A 23,786-nucleotide genomic window follows, 5' to 3' on the forward strand; every position below is an offset into this window, starting at 1 on the left:
CACATAGTGACATGGCTGCTGTTTTTTATACAGTTCCTCCCTCTAAGAGAAAAGCTGATGTCACATGAGAGTTGTCACACACAGCCCTGATTCCTGTCGTCAGTCACTTCATTACTCATCACTTCCATTACCTCAAACCACTAAATCGAATCTACTGCTATATGATATGATAACACAAGTTACCGTGTACAAGTACAGAGAGTTTCTGAGTGATTGTCCTGAATTAGCTGTTAGATAATGAGAACATGCAAAGCACAACCATGTATGTGTCCATGCTAGCTCTTTGGCTCTGGGGCTTCATGTTAATGCTTTAGGCTAGAAGTTAGCAACATGTTTGGCTTGTGACCTGCACCAAGGCAAGGTTTACTTGTGACCCCCTATCACCAGCTGCATATGTCTACCAGTTATGAGCAGTTCAACCAAAGATATTTTTCCTTTGTTTTGTTTGAATTTTATTTTAAAGGCCTCTACGGCCCAGGAATATCCACTGATTCAAAAGAAAAGAGGCATATATTAACGTTAGTAAAGAACAAATAGCTTTTCTCACCCCCAGATAGAAATGATTGTCCAACATTTGTATGTACAGCAAATCTAGTTTGATAGAGATCTGATGAAACTTGTTATGACTTCCATTCAATGCAATAACCACCAAATCATAAGCCAGTTACTCCCTATCATTACATTACATTTCCTTTAGCTGACGCTTTTGTCCAAAGTGACTTACAATAAGTGCAAACAACCATGAGGATAAAAACTCAGAACAGCAAGAATCTCCCAAGTAAAATAGCTTTTCTGTCTGCTGTGAAGACTTTCTGCTGACGTGATATAAATGGGGAGCTCGTTCCATCATTTTGGAGCCTGGACCAGAACCTGCATCGCAACACCAAATTTGTAACACAAACAGTACATGAGTAACTTAGAAATTAAGAAATTAGTCACAGATCTTCCCTCTGTGCAAACAGTTTGCACCCTTCACAATATGCTAAGTAGGAGTGACACCAAATTATCGCCGATTCGATCTAAGGAGCCTTATCCGGCAGTGGTGGGAAAATGTGGTTATGAAACAAAGGATCATTCCATTCAGGCTATATAGGGATGACTGATTTTACATAGAATTGCTTGGTTTCCTCCAATAAATCATGATTGCAGCCTACTTTGCTTTAAATATCAGCCTATTAATAACACTGTTAATAAAATTAGAAAATAACTAATGTGCTTTCTATCAATCTCCTTAGTGTGCGTGAATAAACCACAAGTTGCACTCTGCAAATTTGTGCGAATATATTGGTGATAGCCTCAGAAAGGCTAAATAACAACAATATAAGGCAACTGTTTCAAAATCAAAGGACACGTGTGTTAATCAGGGTGTTGGACAAAATCCAAAGTCTAATGTGCTTTATGTATTTAGGAATCCTTCACATGGCATTGTGTCAGTACAATAATAAACAGATATCCCTATGTACAGTTCAAATAGTGAGCCGGGTGGCCCATCTGTCAGTGACCAATCTATTTCAAATAATAAAACCTCAAACGTTTTCCTGACTGAAGGACCTCGGAGTTCATAGGAAACCTGTGTGAGGATCCGTTAAATGCGGGTTTCCTTCTTGGAGGGAAGAGGGCTGAGAGTGCTGTGCTGAGAGGCTGCTCTCTCCTTCCCTGGAAGGCAAACTCTATGACTGGTGGCTTTGTCAGCAGAAACCACTGGCTTCATGGTTCTCTTCCACTCTGCAATGTACCACTCTGAATGCCGGACTTCTGGCTAATCTGTCATTACGACATCTTTTCCACATGATATGCAATGTAAAAAACAGTATTAGGCTTCACTGCACATAGGTCGATGATATTGGTTTAACTGAAACCTATGATTAGGATGGTTATTCTTAAATATTGTCAACTTGGGGTAATTTTCAGTAAATACAATTACAGTGTATTATACTGTTCATCCTTCTGGATATTATCTGTACAGGTAAAGATAAAAGTTCAGTTGTACTGGTGCTCATCAACAGGCCGGCAAGTAAGAGAAGGCATACTTATCCAGGATCAGGCAAAGGGTCAGAAGTCCAAAGAACAGACAGGGGTTAAAACAGACAGTAATCAGGCATGAGTATAAATGAGCTGGTATATAAAGTATACTGCAAGGCTAATGGGGAAGTGGGAAAAGGTGTGCAGGGGGGCGGGTCAGATGAGGTGATGGTGAATGGCAGGAACACAGGATTACTGCAGGGTAAGAAGGAGTGGCCGGATCTGAAAAGACATTGACCCCTCAGTATCCCTCGGACCCAGAATGGGAACCACCGTCTTCTAAAGACGTCTGTATCCAAGTAGCAGTTTTAGCTTTATTTACTCCTGAGGTAACAAACTTTTTGTATTGTATTTTCTAGTATTGATGTATTTTGAGATTGAACTAATATGCATTCATTTGTGGTCTCAGTTGTTAAAAGGTTGGTGCATTTTTACAGATTTACATTTCTTTGTGAACAGATTAAAAGAATTAGATACTGTGTACATTAGTGTGTTTTGGAGGTTACGGTAGGCATATTTATTTTTACTTTGGACAGCGCCAGGATAGCTTTTCCCCATCTGCTTCCAGTCTTTATGCTAAGCTACGCTAACCACCTCTCACCTTAGGGTTAGGGTTAGGGTTAGGGTTAGTGAAAAAGCTTATTAGCCAAACTGTTGAACTTTTCTATTGATGCAAATACAGACATATGTCTTTGTATCTTTGATACATTTAAAAATAGTTTGTTCAAAGAGATAGAGAGATAGAGATGCTTGGTTTATGCCAGAAGCATGGGAATACATTACAATGTGATAGATTTGAGTATATTTTTTGCTTTCCCCCTGATGGTCTCCCGCTGCTGCACGGTGCTACATGGACGTTCTGGACACTTGCGCCGTAACGGTACAGATAAACTTCTAACGTATAACACACACACACACACACACACCCTCATTTCTATCACCGGTAATGTGATGGCAAGGAAAGGCGCTAGTTTGTGAAGGAAACATACAGAGACATTAGCAGACGTGGCCACACTTTTGTGTGGATGTTAATGTGTGTCTGACCAAAGTCCAGCAGGGTGGGCTGGGTTTTCGCAGTTTTCTACAGACTGTCTTTGTTCTCTACACCCATCCACTCATCCACTCATCCACTCATTCATCCATTTTCATCCGTTCATCCAGGATCAGGTCGTTGGGTCAGCAGTCTAGGCAAAGTATTCCAGATGTCCCACTCCCCACCAACGTTTTCCAGCTCCCTGGTGTTCCCAGGCCAGAACAGATATATAATCTCTCCAGAGCTTTCTGGGTCTACCCCTGGGCCTCCTACCAGTTTGACGTGCGCGGAAAACCTCTTACGGGAGGCGCTCAGGATGCCTCTTTGGACTGGCTCAACTGGCCCCTTTCAACACAAAGGAGCAGCGGCTCCGTCCGGATGTCTGTGCTCCTCAGTCTATCTCTAAGGCTGAGCCCAGCCATGCTACGAAGAACTCATTTTGGCTGCTTGATAGCGATCTCATTCTTTAGATGACTACCTAAAGCTCATGACCATAGGTGAGGGGGAAGCCAACAGAACTACATGATCTGCAAAGAGGAGAGACGCATTCAGATGTCCCCAAACCGGACACTTTCAACCCCTTGGCTGTGCTTTGAAATAGGCGTAACAATCGTGTTTTTGTCCATTAAAATCATAATTAGTACAACAACAATCAAAAGACATGTCCGTTGCCAACAGAGATATGAACAGTTCTTTGCAAGAGCCAGAGAACCTTACATTGACCAACAAATGGAGAAACAAATAAGGAGCTGGTGAACATAGCGGAGCATTTAGCATTTAGCAGCTAAAGAGCAAGATACTTCCGTCAGGAATTAAAACAGAGTGAATAATGGACTTACATTCATCATTGGGACACATATACTCCTCCAGATGAACGATCATGTTACCCCATAACTGCTGGATGTGTAAATAGGCAACAGTTTGCTAACGTGCTTTGCCATCAACTTAAAAGGTGATAATATGTCGATGTTGTGTTTACAACTTGTTTCTGCTGCCCCCAAGTGGCCAAGAAAGTTACTGTAGGGTAGAGTAAGAATCTGGACATGACCTCTGTCTCTGCCTGTTACTATGGGGGGTTCTGTAAGAAGGTGTGGTTAGTTAGTTAGTTAGTTAGTTAGATATAATGTTACAGAGACATCAAAGCTGCTGGTTACAGGAGGGCTGCTAAAATAAGACTGTTCTTCTCGGGATGACCATGGGCACTGACCATCCAGTCATCCACTCAGCCTTGCTGTCAGATTGTCCCAGTAGCCACTTGTGCTACTGCACACACCTGAGTCTGTCCCTGTAATGTTTACCTACATGCATAATTTCAGCCAATTCTGGATATGCACCTCAAGCTCATAACTAAAATTTGTTGTTTGATTCAGCAGGTTTGAGAAGCTGGGGGCATATACTACTGAGTGCTGCTATTACAAAATGTTACAGTGTGGGGAAGCAGCCTCTCCGAGCACCCGTCTGACCCGAGCTGAGTTGTGGATGTGTCAGTTACAGGTTGCAGCTAACTAAACTCAAGGTCTTTCCACACTGAGTCGGACTCGAGGGTTTCAGAGGAAAAGATGTGATGATTCAGCTGCAGCTGGACTCAACTTTACAGGGCAACTTTACGCACTGTCAGGGTGTTGGAGGTTGCAACATGAAAGGGTCATTATAGTCTTGAGCAGGACACCTTCAGTGGGAGACATCTGACCTTGAAGACAGGAGAAAACAATTTGAGCTAAAACTGTTTCATTTGGAGCCGGTTTGTGAGGATTTAGGCAGCCTCAATACTCCACTGCAGCTCTTTTTTTTTAACTAATTCTAGTCCATGAAAGGGTTTTTACCACTTCCAATTTTAGTTTCCAAACCTCGGTTCTCACATGAGCTGAACAGGTGGCAGCCATATTATTCAGCTCCATCCATAACAGATTCAAAATGTGGGAATACATAAATGAAAACATTTGCTGTGAAATAATTATGCTGTGATCCCAAGCTGTTAGGAATTCAGCTGTGACTGCATTTGCAGATGTACTGGCATGAAGAAATCCACATGTGCACATGTGTCTCCTCAGCGCTGGTCGTGGGTTCTGGCACCGACATCATCATCATTATCATCTCTTTCTCCTCTCACACATATGGTGATATTATTAGGTGTTTTGTGTAATATTTTAAACATTACAGTAACCATAAAGACCTTTACTGAAAAACATGTAGATTTAATAAAACATAGCTTTAAGCTGTAAAGAGTTTATGAGGAGATATTCTGTTTTTGTATTTTTCTCAGGTGTGCTTTGACTATTTCTGTTTGTGCAAATTCCATAGAACTCAGATTTCTTAATGCATGCAACTGTTTACTTCCTTCATAATCACTTTTACCATTTGAGAATGGAAACAGGGACTGAATATTGGTCTGCAGGGCTGAAATACTGGGACTGACCTGAGGGAAAACTATTTGACCTACTTTTCTCACTTCTGTAAGTCATGCACAGGAGAAGAGCACAAGTACGTTTAAGTGAAAAAACACTTAATGTCTTAAAACACTTTATAAAAAATGAAAGAACACAATAACAGAGAGAGTAATAAGTACAATATATAAAATCCTGAATACAGTACAAGGTCAAATAATTCCACTGGAAACACTTATACAATTCAATAGTAAGAGAGGATAAATAGGTTTTCAGTCTACACTTAAAAATGGAGTCTTCCTGATTGAGCACGGTAATCTAGTCCACATAAGTTGATTACAGTATAAAAATGCTCCGCCACCAATAGAGAGCTTATACATATCTGTAATAATGAGACAATCTATCATCATGTGATCTGTGTGTACATGAGTCAAGCCTTGGGAGTAATTCTAGGTATGAAGGTACTCATCTATGTGGAGTTTTATAGGTAATAAACATTTTTGTTCTTTTAGAAATACCAACAACGGCAAATTGGACCCCATTTATACTCTTAATTTCAAGTGTTTTATTAATGCTCTCATTTACACTTTATGTGTCCCTAAGTAACCATAAACACAATACATGGATGACTTACATGGCTAGTTAGACAAAACGTTTACACATCTTTATAGATTCTTAGTCACGTGACTCTTCCACTAACCTTCTCTGGCTAAAATGTGACACAAAACAACTTCCAAAGGGGTTTTAACAACCTGAATAAAAAAACATCTCAAATGCTTCTTGGGTGTGTCTGATAGTTATCCGCTCCATCCAGATATATAAAGTAGCTAAGGCTGAAATCAGGTCTTAAAAAAAGACCAAGTTGACACCAAGATTTTTGACTGTTTAATTCAGATTAATAACAATGACACAAAGCCTGAGGTTGGTATTGGACAAATTGGATTTTGTTGGCCTCCACAACCAAGAGTTTTGTCTTTTCTCCAGCAGTCAAGCTCTAACTGTAGTGAAACACTGGCCCTGTTCAGGCCTGGTATGAACATGAGTCTTGGGTACATCAGTTCTCACCTGGCATAAGAATGCATCTTCACATGCGTGGGTTAGGGTTATTAAATGTTCAGTGTCTCACACATTTTTCATTTTTTTGAATTTGCAAACCACTCATCAGCATTAAGAACAGGACGGCCAGATTGGAGGCCAGAACAGAGACGAGGCTCAAAGTTCTGGGACAAAGTTTTATGAACTGATGAACCAAAGATGAACCTTTACCAAAGTGATGGAAAGGCTAATGTGTAAAGAAAGAAAGGATCTGCTCATGATCCCAAACACACAAGTTCATCTGTGAAACAGGGAATATCATGGCTGCTTCTGAAACGGGCTTATTGATCTTCATTGATGATGTAACTGATGCTGCTCGTTTGTAACAGTAACTACATTGTGTAATCTAAATTCATTCACAGACATATTTAAAAATATATGTTTTAAAAGATATAGCCTTGTAGTTCCACTGCAGGCAAAATAACCATGTGAGCAGTTAGCAACTAAATCAACTACATTTAAAAAAAAAGTCCAAATCAGCCAATTCCTCATCTCTAACACGCTAACCTCTCTTTTCATTTGCATTACAAGGAAAGCAAAAGTAATGAAGGTCGAGATGAATATTTTCTGAAGATTCCACTTACAGACACTATTAGATTTTATTCAGATTACATTGTTGTTTCGTTATTTTGGAGTCCACTGAAGAGTGTACTAAAGAGTGTACTGAAGAGTCCACTGAAGAGTGTACTGAAGAGTGTACTGAAGAGTACACTGAAGAGTGTACTTTAGAGTCCACTGAAGAGTGTACTGAAGAGTCCACTGAAGAGTCCACTGAAGAGTCCACTGAAGAGTCCACTAAAGAGTGTACCGAAGAGTCCACTGAAGAGTCCACTGAAGAGTCCACTGAAGAGTGTACTGAAGAGTCCACTGAAGAGTCCACTAAAGAGTGTACTGAAGAGTCCACTGAAGAGTCCACTGAAGAGTCCACTAAAGAGTGTACCGAAGAGTCCACTGAAGAGTGTACTAAAGAGTCCACTGAAGAGTGTACTGAAGAGTCCACTGAAGAGTCCACTAAAGAGTGTACTGAAGAGTCCACTGAAGAGTCCACTGAAGAGTCCACTAAAGAGTGTACTGAAGAGTCCACTGAAGAGTGTACTGAAGAGTCCACTGAAGAGTCCACTGAAGAGTCCACTAAAGAGTGTACTGAAGAGTCCACTGAAGGGTCCACTGAAGAGTGTACTGATGACTGAGCAAACACCACAGACTGTGTAAAGTGTAAATTAGGCCTTTGGGCAGCAGCAGCTACTAAATGAGATGGAATATCAGCCCATGAAACAGCAAATGATATGATTCAAGGTAAATGTTTTCACAGCTGAAGAATAAAGAATCGTTTGCGGTGACTGTGAATCAGATTGTTGTCCGGTTTATAGAGGTGATTTATGGAAAAGGAAACCGAACAAATTGAGAGAGTAATGGCGACAAAGCAGAGGAAGAGGAATGAAAGAATGATAAAGAGTGCAGCAGATAGGAACAGACAGCTACAGATGCACAGCAGCCAAGAGGAAATGAAGGAAAGGAAGGAAGGAGGTGTCGGGAGCGAGAGAGTAAAAGAAAAGCCTGAGAATAAGACAAGAGACTGAGAGCAAGAGAGGGAAAGAAAAGGCTCTACAGTGAGGGAATGTGAGCTCCCGGCTGTCTGGTTCCCTGTAGACACCTCCGCCCAGCCACTCACCTGCCAATAGTAAATTGAAAACAACTCCACACATAATCCCTTGGAACTAAAAATACCCAGCGCTTTGAAAGCCCCTCCACCACGTCAGTCTCCACAGGCCCAATTCCCAGCAACAGATAAACAGACATATAAACAACAGAGATACATGTTCTTTATGAGTCTTCTGATGGACTGTGTGACACACGTATGCATGCATAAACATATAAACATACATTTATCCTGTACACGTAGAGATGGGAGATGGAGGACGGGGGTTTGGAACTTTGGTCACCAGCTGTACAATTAAAATCAAATATGTGACTGTTCTGATAATCTGCACCAAAACTCAACCTTGTTTTAAAGGCCCACATAAAAGTCATCCACCACCAAATCCTCCTACCAAATCTTAATTGCTATGTTTTCAAAGTCATGTCCAAAATAATGCTGTGACCCAGCAGCTGCATGGCATGTGTCTGCTGTCTCAGACAACATATACTGGTAAGATTACTGTACATCTCATGTGAAATGGATTACTCAGCCAGGTGTAAACCTGTGGAGAGATAATGTGTCAGTCTGTATCTGTCCGGTATGTTATGATAATGTCTCTGTCTGTTAACAGCTAATCTTGCATACTACTAGACCCTTCAGCCTAATGTTTTTTGTGCTCATTTATGACTGTATGCACAAGGAACTCTCATGGTTGCGGTGATTCACAATGTTTTTAAAACCTATTTTATTGACTGCTAACTCGGCACTCCTCTTAACAACTCAACAACTGCTTCAGTAGCAAAATGCATTTCCGTGAATCGGCTAGGACTAAAAATAAGCCTTACTGTACCAAGTATGTTGCAGGCCACATTTTGGCCTTTTTTTGTGGCGGAAAAACTGACATCATCTCATTTTGAACCGGTGCATCTGCAGATTAATTCCATATCCGGTGTGTTATGATCCACTAAAGTTAGGCACGATACGAGATGAATAAATCTCTTCTTTTTTTTTTGTTTTTGCTTCGCCGCCATCTAGACTGTAAGGGAGCAGGGAGGGACAATTAAGGGGGATTGAACTCTTTTTGTTTTGAGAGGAGAAATGGAGACAAGGATTGTCCTTTGTTCCAACCACCCATTATTCCATAACCCCAATTCCAAAGAAATGTCTAATTGGACCGAAAGCAAATTTGTCCGACAGCCTGTTATCCCGAAAACAAATGTCCATTGTTCCGATGGCTCATTGCTTCGAAAATACACACTCTCCCTGCAACAAACAGAAGCACATAGCTCTCATTAGCTCGGCCTCGTCTTCGTTAGTTGGGTTGGTGAAGTTTAGGCATGAGGAGTGAGAATGGTTAGTTAGGGTGAAGGTAGTTTATGTGCTTTTATTTTTTACATATTTTGTCGCTTACGTATTTTCCTTTTAAACTTTGGTCTCTAATTTGAATCATCCTATTTTAACTAATTTAATCAAATTGTTCTTTAGGTGTTAATTGATCCGTTTTGACTTTGTACTATGATTGTTTCCTCTTTATGTGAAGCACCTTGAGATTTCGCTGTATTTTAAAGTGTGCTATGTAAATTTAATTTATTATTATTATTGTTATTATTATCACTATTAAGAATATCATGGCAAGCCAATCAGAGGCAGAGTAGGGCGGGTCATGCCTTTGCCATAGTAGGAAAATAAATATTAAAGGTTCAATGACGTCATTCTGGATAACTATCAGCCATGTGCTTGTGATTGCTGCAGGGAGATGTATGAGATGTATGAGATGTAGGACATATATGAGATGTATGAGATGTATGAGACTTTGGAGCAATGGTCGTTTTTCTTCGGTCAAATGGGACTTTTTTGGACTTCGGAATAATGCAGACACACCTGGCAATTGAAAAAGTGAAAATAATTTGAGTGAAAATAAACTCATTCTAGAGCAGCACATATAGCAATGGTGTAAGTAATACTTTTTTAAAGTAATGAAATACAGTAAATTTCCTTCACGATTAGAATTTAAATATTATATAAAAAACATAAATATGGCTAAAGGACACAAGCATTGTATGTAGGTGTCCAGTGTACATTAGGCTCAACAGAAATAATTGTGAACATGTTTTTAGCTGGCTTTAAGAATAATAACAAAGAGAAAGACTGCTGCTAAAGACAAGGCCAGAATGTTTGGGACTTGTTTCTAATTTTACCACCAGTTTTTATTATTTATACTATTGAATAATCCTCTATAGAATCCTATAATATGAGATAAATCTGATAATTATCAAACCCAAACTTTTTTCGTACGTGCAATACTAAATGTGGACATGATTCCTTTGGATACTGAGCAGCACATATTAAGCTGAGATAATGCTTACAGTCATCCAAAGCTGCTTCCTGCACTATTTTATAAATGTAGGGCCAAATGATATTTCCAATACATGCTCTTCAAAACCCTCTGTAGTTCTCTTTTAATATGAATTTAACTCTGTGAAAGTTTGGTGTTCAGTTGGACTGATGTTAAATGAAGGCGGTCAAATGCTTGCTGGGAAGTCTCACTGTTTCTCACTGTTGTTGTATGACAGCAAGGCAAAGATTGCCTCATTACCAGCGAATGACACACACCTTCGTGACCACAGCTCTAGCAGGCTATGCTCGACCAACCTTTTGCATAACCCAATGCTGATCACCGGCTCAGCCAGAAACACTCTCCAACCTCCCATCCAGAGTGGGCCGCACCACAGCCCGGCCGCAGCCCGTGCACCAAACAGCCTTCTCCCCTTCCTCCTGCACTCCTGTTAAGACTATCATCTTACACAGGACTTGTGCCGTTGCTGTAAACAATACAGAAAGTGCTGGAAGAGAACTTGTTATTCTTTTAACTCTCGCTCAATCGCTCTCTTTCTCTCCCTTCTGTTACGCAATGCTGCTTGGCCACAGTGGCTGAGAAACTGCTCAAATGGCAGCAGCGTCCAGGTCTTGCGTAAGTGAACAGAGAGCGGGCTCTCAATAACAACCCTGTGGTGAGGTTCGTCACTCAGGCAAATACCCCAAGGTCTTAAAGTGTTCAGCGCTCCCTGCAGCTGCCTTCTCTCTCATACTCCATCACAGGAAGAGAGGGTTTCAGCTGAATATGGAAGGTTCTGATTAAAAATCACAGAAGCCCGGGCAGCAGCTGGCACTTTACAGAAATTAAGAAATGGCGGTTAGAGTTAGAGTGCAGTCTGTTTGTAGCAGTGAGTGTACACTATGAATGTCTTCCAGCCCCTTCATCCCCATTGTATGTAGGAGGACGGAGGGCGTACAAAGCTTTTGACATTGACCGTGGTCACTGTCTGTATCCTATATGTGATTACTGTTGTTTTACTGTAAATCTCAATGGATTCTGCCTCATATAACATGTGTTGACTTTTTCAATATCCAACAAAAGACCCCACCCTTCCCTCACCAAGTGCTTTGGGTTGCGCCAACATGACCATAAAAAATTCAGCATGTCTTATTATAGGTCAAACTAATCAAAGTGATTGTTTTACAGGTACGTTCAGTATGAACAAATGTTTCGTCTTGTGATCATAAGGAAAACATAATCCTGGCATCAAATTCCAGACAAATATATATTGGCTAATGTAAATTATTTAGAATTAGAATCTAATGACAATAATGTGTATACATATTTCTGTCTTTAGTGGTGAATCTGCAGTTCTATGTATCTGGCCACACGAGTCTTCAGAGCTTTAAGTAAACTGGACATTGTGATCAGATATTTAAAGGTCTTCGTTAGTTTTAAGCCTGCCATGTGGGTTTTCTTATGACATTAATAAGAAATGTATGGACAGAGGAAAGCGCAGAGCATAAGGATATCCCTCATATCTCTAGTTTTAACTGGATGTTGTCTCATCACATGATTGAAGCCTTTTCCTCAGGATTTACTTCCTACCATAAAGGTCTGATTAATGACGCTCCATAGATGATCCTTGTGGCACATTCTCTCTGAAGCCCTGTTAGTGATCATTGGCTTCTTGATCACCTGCCTTTCCAACAACACTGACTTTGGTCAGCTTGTTCCATTTCTCAGTAATAGAGCCTAATGTTGTCCCGGGGACTTAAAAGCAAACTTGTCAGATAATACCTTAGAATAATTTGGAGCTCATTTAGGTCCTTACTTGGAGAGCTGTGTGCCTTTATAGATCATGACCAGTTTGACCACAGGTGGAGGTATTTCAAGTTCTGGAGACAACACAAGAATGATTACGTTAGTGGATGCATCGAATCAAATGATCTGAATACAGTATGCATGTCACAGTTTCAAATTCTAATTGGAACACTGTATATTCACGTTGAGGGATCAGTATGTGGGGGGTATTCATGTAACCCTGTTTGGTCCAATGGCTAAAGCCATACATTATCTCTGGCAGGGGGATGAACTCCACGGTTCAGCCATTGCTGAAAATGAATGCATTCAGCTTAATAATGCAAGTCCGCAACAGGACTGTGTGGCTTCAGCGTGGCATCCCAGATCAAGCTGTTGTAGCTGACGGGCGGACCACAGGACAGAGCGCAGGACTCCGGTGAGACTAGAGGAGGCAGACTCTGGGATGCTTAGTGCTCAAACGTCAGAGTTCATGGACGATATTTCCGTGGTGTTGAGTTTTTAATGTGAAAGATGCCGGCCATACTATCTGCCGGGAGAATTCACCATTGTTTTTGTTTTTTTACATTGATCTTCGTGTGTAGCATAATGGACTGAGCTACAACTGCATTTTGTGTTGCAGGATGATAATTAATGATACTTGATTCCTTACATTGCAGTCTCCCTGTTGTTTTATGTGCAACATTCTCCTGTCAGACATTCTTCACTTCAGGTTTGTTAGATGTTTGGAACATCTAACAAACAGTGTTTTACTGTTTTTACAAGCCTCCCTTCACAAACCAACAGCCGTCACACGACTGGGTGTATTTAGAGAGGTGCAGGGGAGATTAGCCAGTGGTTTCACTTGGACTAACTAAACACCATCCATCATGCTCAACAACATGCACACTGGGTTCTACACACCACAATAGTGTTAGCAAGGAAAACAGAGCCACATGCCCATACCAACACTTTCTCTTTAAAACATGAACCACACACACCTTCCATTTTTCAGTCTTTCACAAATACATAACACGCCAGAAAGGAACCAGCAGAGTCCTCTAGTCTCTAAGAGAAAACCTACATCAAAACCTCAGTTGGTCCCCCTGTATATAGTATATAGTATATATATATATATATGTGTATACGTATATATGTGTGACTTGGCTGAGAGTTAAACCCAGATCAATCACAGCTCGCTGTCTTTCACAACTTGATGACATAGCTGATTGGAAATGAGGTGCCTTGGTGGCTTAAGGTTTAAGGTGCCGACCATGAACCATAACGTCCCCAGTTCAAGTCCCTCCGGAGATCACTGTTGAATATAAATACGTCAAAGTGGTGATGGCCTAGTAGTCTAGTGGTATGCCTTCCAAACAGAACACCAGATGGTTGTGAGTTCAATACCAGGCTGCCACCATTGTGTCCCTGAGCAAGATACTTAACCCTGAGTTGCTCCAGGGAGACTGTCCCTGTAGTTAGTTCACTGTAAGTCGCTCTGGATAAGAGCATCTGCTAAATGACCTGTAATGTAATGTAAAAGTGTCCTCCACGTAAAACCAGCAATTTCATAAATTAATGATTTTTGTTCCTTTGTTTGGGTCTTTATCACGTTGATATTGTGTAGTGTGATCCCAGCATTATACCTGGATTCCATCAGGCCACTCCAGCCAATACTTGGGATTTCACCAAATGTGACGTAACGCGTTTCCGAGGCGTCCCAGAAGCGGTTCTCTCATATCGTTCATAACTGGACTTTTAACTTTTAATATTCACTTTGATGATTTGTCTTTGTCTGTACGGTGGAATCCAGGTATTAGTCAGACACTGGGATCTGGTTTCAGCTAGCAACCTGCAAGCCACAATTCTTCTAGAAAGTTTCTAGAACAAAGTGCTATAATGTTAAAGTGCTCAGTTGGATAACAATGTACGCGTCTTTGCATGGACTAAACATGGACCAAAAAACTTGTAAATCATAGGATTCCAGGTATCATATTGGTTTAGCATTAAAGCCAATTCTTGACCTAGGAAATAGTTGTTTGACTGAACAGTCTCAAGGTCCATTTAGTAGCTTTGGGTAACAATCATATCAGAAAAGGAAGGCTGGTACCAGATCAGTAATCGGTCGTAGCAGCTAACCTGAGTTGAGGTATTGGAATCAGTATTGGGAGGGATAACATTGAATGACTTGCATTCCTCCTTTATTCCTAGCCTGAAGTTTTGCCCTCCTCTTTTTTGCTTGGGGTGGAGGAAGGACAGAGGGCTTTAGTTCAATGTTCACTTTGCCACTGCAGTACACGCCAATGTAGACACATGCCATTAACTCTCCATATAAATCGGGCAACTCCTTTCAGTCTTTCTGCTTCCTATTAAAAAAGTGACACATCCTTCCTGCAGACTCTTTAAAGGCCTGATTAGAGGCAGATCTGAAACTTGTGCCAAACAACACTTTCTGTCCTGCACCCCTTTGGCAATTTACACACCACAGGAATGTCTCTTCATACTGCTAATACCTGAACGGACAAACGTTCACTCTGCTTTGAGATTACCAGCTCTAAATATTTTCATTGTTCAACAGATCTTTTGTTTCAGTTCCCCTCATTCCCTTCAGTGAGTGTTCACACTAATACCTTAGCTCATGATATCCATAGTTCATCTCTTGTTCATGTTAAAGACTGTAGTGTGTGAGAGCCCTCCCATAATGCTTTTAATGTGATTCTACCAACACAAATGCTGTTTAAAAAAAACAGGTTCAAAGTGTGTAATGTGGTGAATTGTTACCTGATGGGGAGCTAATTACCGCCTTTGAATTTAGCTCACTAAATAAAAGCAGAGAGCAACATGTGGTCCACGTTTGCTTTGTAAATAAGCAGTAATTCTTTGGCTCAGCATGTTCCCTCCCTGTAGCAAACACACTTTCTTTAATGGCTGTTTGAAATGTGTTCTAACGGGATATTTCACAGCGGTGGGCATTCTGTGTCACTGTCTGATGCACTGATGCACGATTTGTGCTGTAATGTATGGATATATGTTTATTTGTGTGTGCGGGTGTGTGCGTGTGTGTTTACAGGGCACTTCTAAAGCAAACAGCAGTATAGATCCAATGCCAAATCTCATTAAAGACAAACATTGGTTGTGAAAAAGCAGGTTTTTCGTAACATTCGGAGTGTGTTCAGCCATGCTAAACTGCCTCTCTGCCTTCAAGGACATATTTGCTTTATCAGGAAGTTTCACACTGCTACACTCCTGATCTCCGCATACCACATGAACAACACAACTCTTTTTTGTCTACTCAACTTTAATGTAATGTTCTGCAGAGGTCAGGAGCAGCATCAATCTCTCAGTATGTGTGATAAAGTCATATCTGCTGTGGTATGAAGGAAACCAAACCAAACACTTCATGTCTCTGTAAATGTGGCAAAAGGTTGGCAGTCTGGAAGTCAGAGAAACAATGAGAATTTTTCATATTTTCCTAGGAATTTTGTGAATATGCAACTAATGCTATCTGGAAGGTTAAAAAGAACCTGACAATCCAGAAGGGGGTGGGTTTACGAAACCTTTTCCCTCCTTTCTTTTCACAGTTGATTACAGAATGTGTCATGGAAAGCTGTCATTTAATTGGTTGTGCATTGAAAGTAACTGAAAAACAACTTTGAACTGATATATAACACTACTTACACTGGGATTAAACCTCATTAATGTTTCATTCAGACAGCTGTACATGACCCTAAATTACTGTTGTACTCAGTTGTCTTTACTATCATTACAAAATACACAATTCTTCCAGTCAGGTGACAGATGAGGTGTGCAGCATCTAACTAAGGCTGTGATCAGAGAGTCAGCTGCTACATATTTACAGCCTGGTACAAGGAGCGGTTTCTTTCATTATATTAAAGGTTAAAATGAAGCATTATTAAGGACATCTGCTTTGAGTGACAGTTGGGTGCCCTCACGCTAGCTGCTAGCTTTCTGCTCTGCTGTGTCACACAAGCCCAACTCAGCTCCTCCTATGCTCAGCCTCTTTGTCCATTTTTGGAATGGCTGCGAGTAAGGCAGCGGCGTCACTGCCAAGTTGGTGACAGCCAGAGCCGCTCACTTTGAGCTTTACAACGGCTATTTTGAAACCTATGGGTGACATCACAGAGACCACATCCATGTTACAGTCGATGCTTTGAAATGATATTTTTAATCTTACATTTTAAACTGAAGTCGAAATGTGTGTAAGAATATCTGTAAATGTGAATGAGGGCAAACACTGAGCAGCCCCAAAGAGGACAAACACACAACAAGGGAAAACTGATAGTGAAACAAAGAGTGATGAAAAGAAGATTGTAAGAGCGTAAAGACAATAGGAATGATTCAACATGTTGGAAATACACTGAGTGATCAGCCTGGGGGGCTTTTTGTAATAGTTTTCAATGATAGTGAAGCATTTTGCTCACTGTTCCTGCGTTGCTGAGCCTCCAGTTGACAAAAACTGAACTCAGAGCGGAACTGTGTGTGTTGCCCTTTAGGAACAGGGAGCAGCCTATAACTATGTTATGCCCGATATCTCTACATCACAACTTTATCATCTTGTGACCTTGAAATAATAAATTATGTTCATGTTTAGTTTGTTACTTTTGTGGACTGATGTCTCATTAAGCTGAGATGATGTCAGGACGGTGGGTTTCTTTAGGGAGAGCACGCTGACACTCTGGAGATTAAGTACTACACTTCCATAATGTTTGGGGGATTCACAAGAGTGGTTAAAGCAAGAATGGTCAAAACAACTTTAATCAGATTTAGTATGTGTCAAGTATGATAGTATATGATGCAACCTGTACCAGTTTTCATTAGACCCTCCCTGCCTGGTTAACACCCATGTTTTTCAAGTTCCTGGGATAAATTTCCAAACTAACTTTAAAAGTTATTAGACACCAACCTAAGAGTCTCTCCTGCTGGAATGTCCCATCAATGAGTGGTATGCAGGGTATACACACAATGCCTCACAGCTAACTGGGGTTAAATAAACGACCGTGAGACATGGGACAGTGTCTCCAACCCTCTCCATACACACCCCACACCCCCCTCATTCCACTACCCAGCATTTCTGTAAGGCTTCCAGGGCCAGTGTGCCCCACATTGCTGCCTCTGAGGATTTCCTGGCACCCAACCAAATAAAGCTGATACTCTGTGTGTGTGTGTGTGTGTGTGTGTGTGTGTGTGTGTGTGTGTGTGTGTGTGTGTGTGTGTGTGTGTGTGTGTGTGTGTGTGTGTGTGACAGTGACTCACACTTACACGTCAAGTTAAAGAGACTAAATAAATAGCCTATCAGCTGAAGGGTTCACTGTTTGATCTCTCTGCTGTCAGCATGTGTCTCCAGATGTGAGGACCTGGCCAGTGTCACCGCTTCACATGAATGGGAATCAATTCTGGCCTCTTTCCTCCCTGCGTGTTGACTCAGTATTATTTATACACTGTAAATGCTTTCCTGACTGCACCTGGCATCAGGCCAGATCTTTTCATATTTAAGGTATTTACACAAGAGGCAGAGCCAAGGATAACATTTGATGCGAAATACACCTCAGGGCATACAAAATGTCGTGCTAATTTATTTTTGCTTCAGTTCATGTGCTCACATTTCTGATGTGAATGGGAAAACCACATTGAGGTTAATGGCTATGCAGTTTCATTTAATATGATTATTTTGTTTCTTCAGCCATGCCTTTGCTCTGATGTTTCTTTGATCTGCTGAAGGAGAAATTCATCTTCTCCACATGGGAGGTCAAAGGTCAGGGTCAGCTACAGAACAGCACCACTGAAGCTGGTGGAGAACTGAACCCACGCCTTCTGCTTGAAGGATTATTACTCAATCATGGCTTCCTCTGCAAACTGCATGTTGTTTTCAATTGATAAATGAAGCAAGTGTTTTTATTAGATCAACCCACCTCATACACACTGTCAGTTCTTTTCTATCACGTCCTTTGACGTGTCAGCATGCATTTTAGATCAATGTGAGAATGTGGGGAAATATTTTAGGCTGGGCATCATTGTGCATTACTTCATACAGAGCGTAACTCCTGTGGCGCTGACACTGATGTAAATCTATAAAAGGGTGCTTCACCAATTTTACACATAAAAGTCTTAAAATGTGCGCACGGACAAAGCCTCGTAACATTAAAGATCAACAGCATGTTGTTACATCGCCTAATGGGAAGTTGTTGAATTTGCACATCGACACATAATACAGACAGTTACAGTAAACTAAATTCAAATTACACAACAATACAAGACTTTAAAAGAGTGTATAGAGGTATTTATTGGCAGAAATGTAATGTAATATAATATTGATAACTATGTTAGCATTGGTGTACAATCACCTGAAACTAAAGTCCCTTTCACTCTTGCAGTCTATCCCTGACACGTTTAAAACCTCTTACCGTGTGGACGGCCCACCCGCGGGCCCAGCAGGAATTTTATTTTGCCATGTGTTGTGTACAGTCCACCATGCTGGATGTGGTACCCATGCCACATCTTATTAGAAAACTTAGAATCTCGTCTATTTAGATTTTGAGATCACAATCACAACAGCAGGTATAATCAGCTCCACAAACTAGCAAGCAAAATCAAAATCAAAATCATAACTTTGAGCAAACTCACCTATGAAGCCTCATAATAATCCTGTAATCAGTAATAATCCAACATAAACACTCCTGTATCATTGCCAAAGGTCAAAACAATCGATTCCAGTGAAATATTGATCGTCAACATCGTCACATCGATAAAAGCCCATGAACAGCTGTTGTAAAAAAGATTATCAGCTGATCGATGTGTGTGATATCTGTTTATACTCGGTAAAAATTTCTTGTGCTTGCATCGCTGAGCGTCTGAATCCAAAATGGGTGCGGCCTCTAGGCGTTTGATTGACACCTCATTTGAGCCAATCGGAGCTTCCATGCGTTATCTACAGCCTTCAATAGCCAATCAGTGTCATCTTGATAAGGAAGTGCCAGCCCCTCTTCTTTTGTTTACAGACCGAGCCAATAGCAACCGATTCTCCCGATGACTGACGTATCGTGTAGCCAATGAAATCTGGAACATTTAGATAGGCAACTTTTTTTTTCAAATGTTTTTTTTTTTTTTTCACAATTGTATTTATTATATTCAAGTTCATAAAGAAATACAAAAAATATATACATATATATATATATATATATATATATATATATATATATATATATACTTTGCTTACTCTGTGTCATTACTATTAACAGGGAATATGGGTATATAATAGTGAGCAATACAAATAATATTTTATTAATAAATATTATAATATCTCCAAATTGTAAAACACCTGGTGTTACTCTTAGAAAAACATGTCTAATATGTTAAGTTTTTGTGGTTTTGTTCTGAAATTTGAACCTGGACTTGGTAATACTTGATGCTATGTTCCTATTGTGTTTTCCAGCTCTCACCTACCAGCTATACTCATCTTCAGGCATCTTTTTCAACAAAACAATTCAGACAGATTTTATTTTATTCAAATTCAGTATATTCAGACCACTATTACTCAGTGCCAGAAGCACTTGGAGTGATTATGTTGTTATATTTTGAATGAGACCAAAATCATGCATCTGGTGCAAATGGTTGAACAGCAGCTTTTAATTTACTTTGGGTATGTCGTTTGTAGATATTTCCGGGTAAATTCCCCCACACTGTAAGAGGTTAAGAACATTTCCTGCATGGGGTCATGTGTGAATGGGAGCACGGATTGATATTCAGGGGAATCTACACCACCCAATTTCCCACCTCAAGTGTGGCTGTGTTGTGAATGAAAGCAGAGACATTGCAGAGACAAGCACATAAAGAGTTCCAACCGTCTGACAAAAGAAGCTTTAAAAGACGCTTAATTCTGAACTGATTTTCATTAAATGTATGGTTTCTTGTACATGAAAAAATGCATCATAATAATATGCAGACATATAGTAGCGACATACAGCAGTGGCCAAGCGCACACGTACGCGTGCCCAAGTTGTTCCTCTTCTGTTGAGTTTTATGGCGGTTGGAATCCATAAGTGTTGCATTACCGCAATCTGCACAGACCCTGGACCCTTCACATGATTGACAAGCCCTAGTGGCAGCTCTAGTTCTTTGTCCTCTCATGTTGGACTGAGGGCAGACTGCAGCTACAGTGACTCACTATCGCCTCTAGAGGAACAAGTGGTATTATATAACAGGACGGGCCGGGGCTAGTCAGTTAGCATGCTCACTTCAGTAGATGTAAAGATTATGTCTTTGACATAACGTCAACACTGTAACGTCTTCTAATTAAGATATTAGTTAATTTTGTGTATCGTTAACCCTTGCTGTGCGAAGTTTACTCACAAAGCAAAGCAGCAAAGGCCAGTTTCCCCAGTTTACTGCTAAACACCTGGGATGCTGGTGTTCTGGGTGTTCACTGCAGACATATGGTGACATTACGTTGGAGTGAACTGTCTGCATAGAGAGATACCACGAGAGGAGAAACAAAAGGTGAAGATTGAAGGGTAGAAAACATTTTTCACATTAATCCAGCTAGGGTCAGTAATAAAGCTGCCACTACTTACCCTAGCTCTAACTGGGAAGTTTTCAGATGTAATGGTTAAAGTAGTGAAATACAGAACCAGGTTTGATCTAATGATGTTGTTCTGGCTCTGCTGATGGCTGTGCACTCTGCAGTTCTCAGAGTTTGAGGTGGAGACATTGTTGATGTCCAAGAACAGCAGCTCAGCTCCAACTCCCCTTTTTTATCTGGCTGTTTTCCCCTGCACTCATCCAGCCAAGCACGATGGGATGGATTTTCCAAAACAATGACAAACACACGTGACCACGCACAAATGCTAAGCCTGTTTGAGACTTTTACACTTCACACTTAGGTAACATCAGGGGGGGGCACACAAGTCCTGCACACTCTTTCATTCATTTTGGGAAGGCGTACTTTAACAAACATACACAAACACACACACGTACTTACTCTCTGATGGGTAGAAGGGCTGCATGTCGATCTTATGCACCTCCTTCGCGTAATACTCCTCCTCGCTCCGCTGACGCTCGCATGTCGCCGCCCGTTCGTTCGCCTTCTCCTGCAGCAGGTCACGGGTGCTGTTATAAATGGCGACAATGTCCCGAGACACCTCTTCAGGCTCGGGGAAGTCCTCCGGTGGACTGGTGAGCTTCAGCTTGCTCAGTATCTGCCCTCGGATGGCCTCAATGCGCTTCTTCTTGAACTGATCCATGTCCAGCGTGCTGCATGTGGACAAACTGAGCGCCACGGTGGCTAAATCCAAAGTGAGAAGAAGACTGACGATACACAGGTTCATCTTCTCCTCTGACGTCTTCAAATCTCAAATTTAAAAAAGAATATTCAGGAAAATATTCACCAATGGGATTTAAATATGGCCAGGCAGACGCATTTCCTGGGCAAAAATCTCAGTGAAGAGCATTTATGAACACAAGCCAAATTGTCCCGAACAGCTATTTGAAAACCGTATAGTTCTAATTCCACAGTTTCAGTAAAATGTACCTGAAAATCCATTCAACTGTCCCGACACAAAAAGAGACCCGTTATTCGGTCAGACAGGATCGCGCGGCTCTAGTCCCGGATGACTGTGAACGCACGGCGAGAGTGCGTAAAGGTACAGCTGAACGTTACCAAGGGTGGACGTGCAGCCATCAAAAGCATCTGAAATATATGGATGAAAACAGGAGAGTTAAAGACGGACAGACGTGTAGCCTGCGGGTTTGAGCACACCTCCACCGCATCAGAGCGCTCAGCTCGCAGCTCTCCAACCGCACCTCACCCAACACCAGCCCAGGCTCCGAGGTTTCTATATGTCACACTTCAGTGTCTTGATATGCGATTTGTTGCTTTTTAATCCCCAGACTTATCACGAAGTTGTTTAATAAACATTAGAACTCAAATGCAGTCCTGGAGTTCAGCAGGGACGCAAGGTGTGAAGTTGTTTTCAAGTTTGGCTGACGCGTTAAGGCAATATCAAAAATCCATACAAAATTGTGAATTCACCATGAAAAAGTCTTCCTTAAAAAGTACCTCAAAAAACAGCTCTGAGTTTGCCTTCGGTGCGGCTGCATAGTGCTTTTACGCGTCTCCCTCAACCCATCTAGTTGGGGGAAGGCTCGTCTTTTACGCGTGCCAAGCGGACAGCAGTGGCCGCTTGTAGGAGATTTATAAAGGACTGACGTTACCACGTGCTCCCCCCTCCGCCCGCTTCAAACCGAGGTTGTGGTCATCACTGTCGGAGAAGGGAACCCCTTCAATTCCACGTTACGAGACGATTTATTGTAAATAGGAGTGCTCACTGTGCCCATTGGGACAGCGCTGCAACGGCTAATAGCCTATTGGCCCCTGCTGCGTTGTGACGCAGGGTCCTAAAGCCAGTCAGCGCGAGGCGTTCTGAAACTTTTCTTTCTAAACGGCTATAAAGACATTACCTCTGTGTGTTGCCTGCATATGTCCTCTGGTTTAATTTAAACGAAAATGTGTGTTCTTTTATACGCTAATTATATATATTTTTCTTAAAGTATATCGTCACTGGAAGAGTGTGTTAACTTTATTACCGTTACAACAAAGGTTTATTAGGAACTTCATTTAAACAAGACAACATTAAGCATAGCATAAAAATGGAACCATAATATAAATTGACATAAAATACCACAAATAAAGCAAAGAAGACAAGAAGAATAAAACAACAGTCCCTTCTAGCGTGGCTGGATTAACCTGCTTGGGGGCCCAAGGGCAAACATGATCTGTTAAATATAATATCTGATGACCTTATTACATTTTGTAAACATTGTTCCTCAATTTAGTGCCAAGAAATTGAACTCCTCCACATTCATTGGGAATCAAGCACCACAACGGCGAATCATCAGAGTGCGAATGAGTGCGTTGTCTCCTTCACCCGTCAGCTGTTTGGATTGTGTCAGATGTCAGCGGACGGGACCAGTTCCACCCCGTGCTCCTCCAACCTTCTCCTCTGATTGCTCCCACACATTCTGGGCCTGCTGTGTGCCAGTGTGATTTATGTTCACAACCTTCAGAAAATCCCACTTTTCTTTTCATTATTTGCCAAAGCCTGGTGCCGGCCCTCCACGCTCTGCCCGACCAAAGCCGACCATCCATCAGGCCTGACAGCCACTCTGACTCTCCGCATCCAGAGGCTGCTGCAAACCAGATGGCGTCACTAAATCAGTACCCACACAGACAGATGTGAGACAAGGCGAGGTGTGTGTCTCAGGCTAAATGTCCCTTCCTACACCTGTTCCACACGATGACACTGCTGGAGCAGCAGACAAGAGCTCGATGTGCTCGGTAAAAGGTTTCAAGTCATTTCATTATATAACAGGTTTACAAACACCTGAGCCTCCAATGATCTTAACCACAAAGATGAGTTTGTGTCTCCTGATAAACACAAATCTGGGATGCGTATTACTATTACAATTTCTTTTGACAACAGC

General features: G+C 41.3%; 1 protein-coding gene across 1 annotated transcript in view; it reads right to left on the reverse strand.

The window, feature by feature from the left end:
- The window catches only part of tgfb2 (transforming growth factor, beta 2), a 42,147-nt gene extending 19,722 nt beyond the window's left edge, over positions 1-22,425 (reverse strand). The window contains exon 1 of the mRNA XM_029452084.1: positions 21,286-22,425. Within this exon, the coding sequence (XP_029307944.1) occupies positions 21,286-21,631 (346 nt within the window). The 5' untranslated portion in view covers positions 21,632-22,425. The remainder of the gene's footprint in view (positions 1-21,285) is intronic.
- Positions 22,426-23,786: the final 1,361 nt, after the last annotated feature.

The sequence above is a fragment of the Cottoperca gobio genome, chromosome 16 (assembly GCF_900634415.1).
Source record: "Cottoperca gobio chromosome 16, fCotGob3.1, whole genome shotgun sequence".
NCBI lineage: Eukaryota > Metazoa > Chordata > Actinopteri > Perciformes > Bovichtidae > Cottoperca > Cottoperca gobio.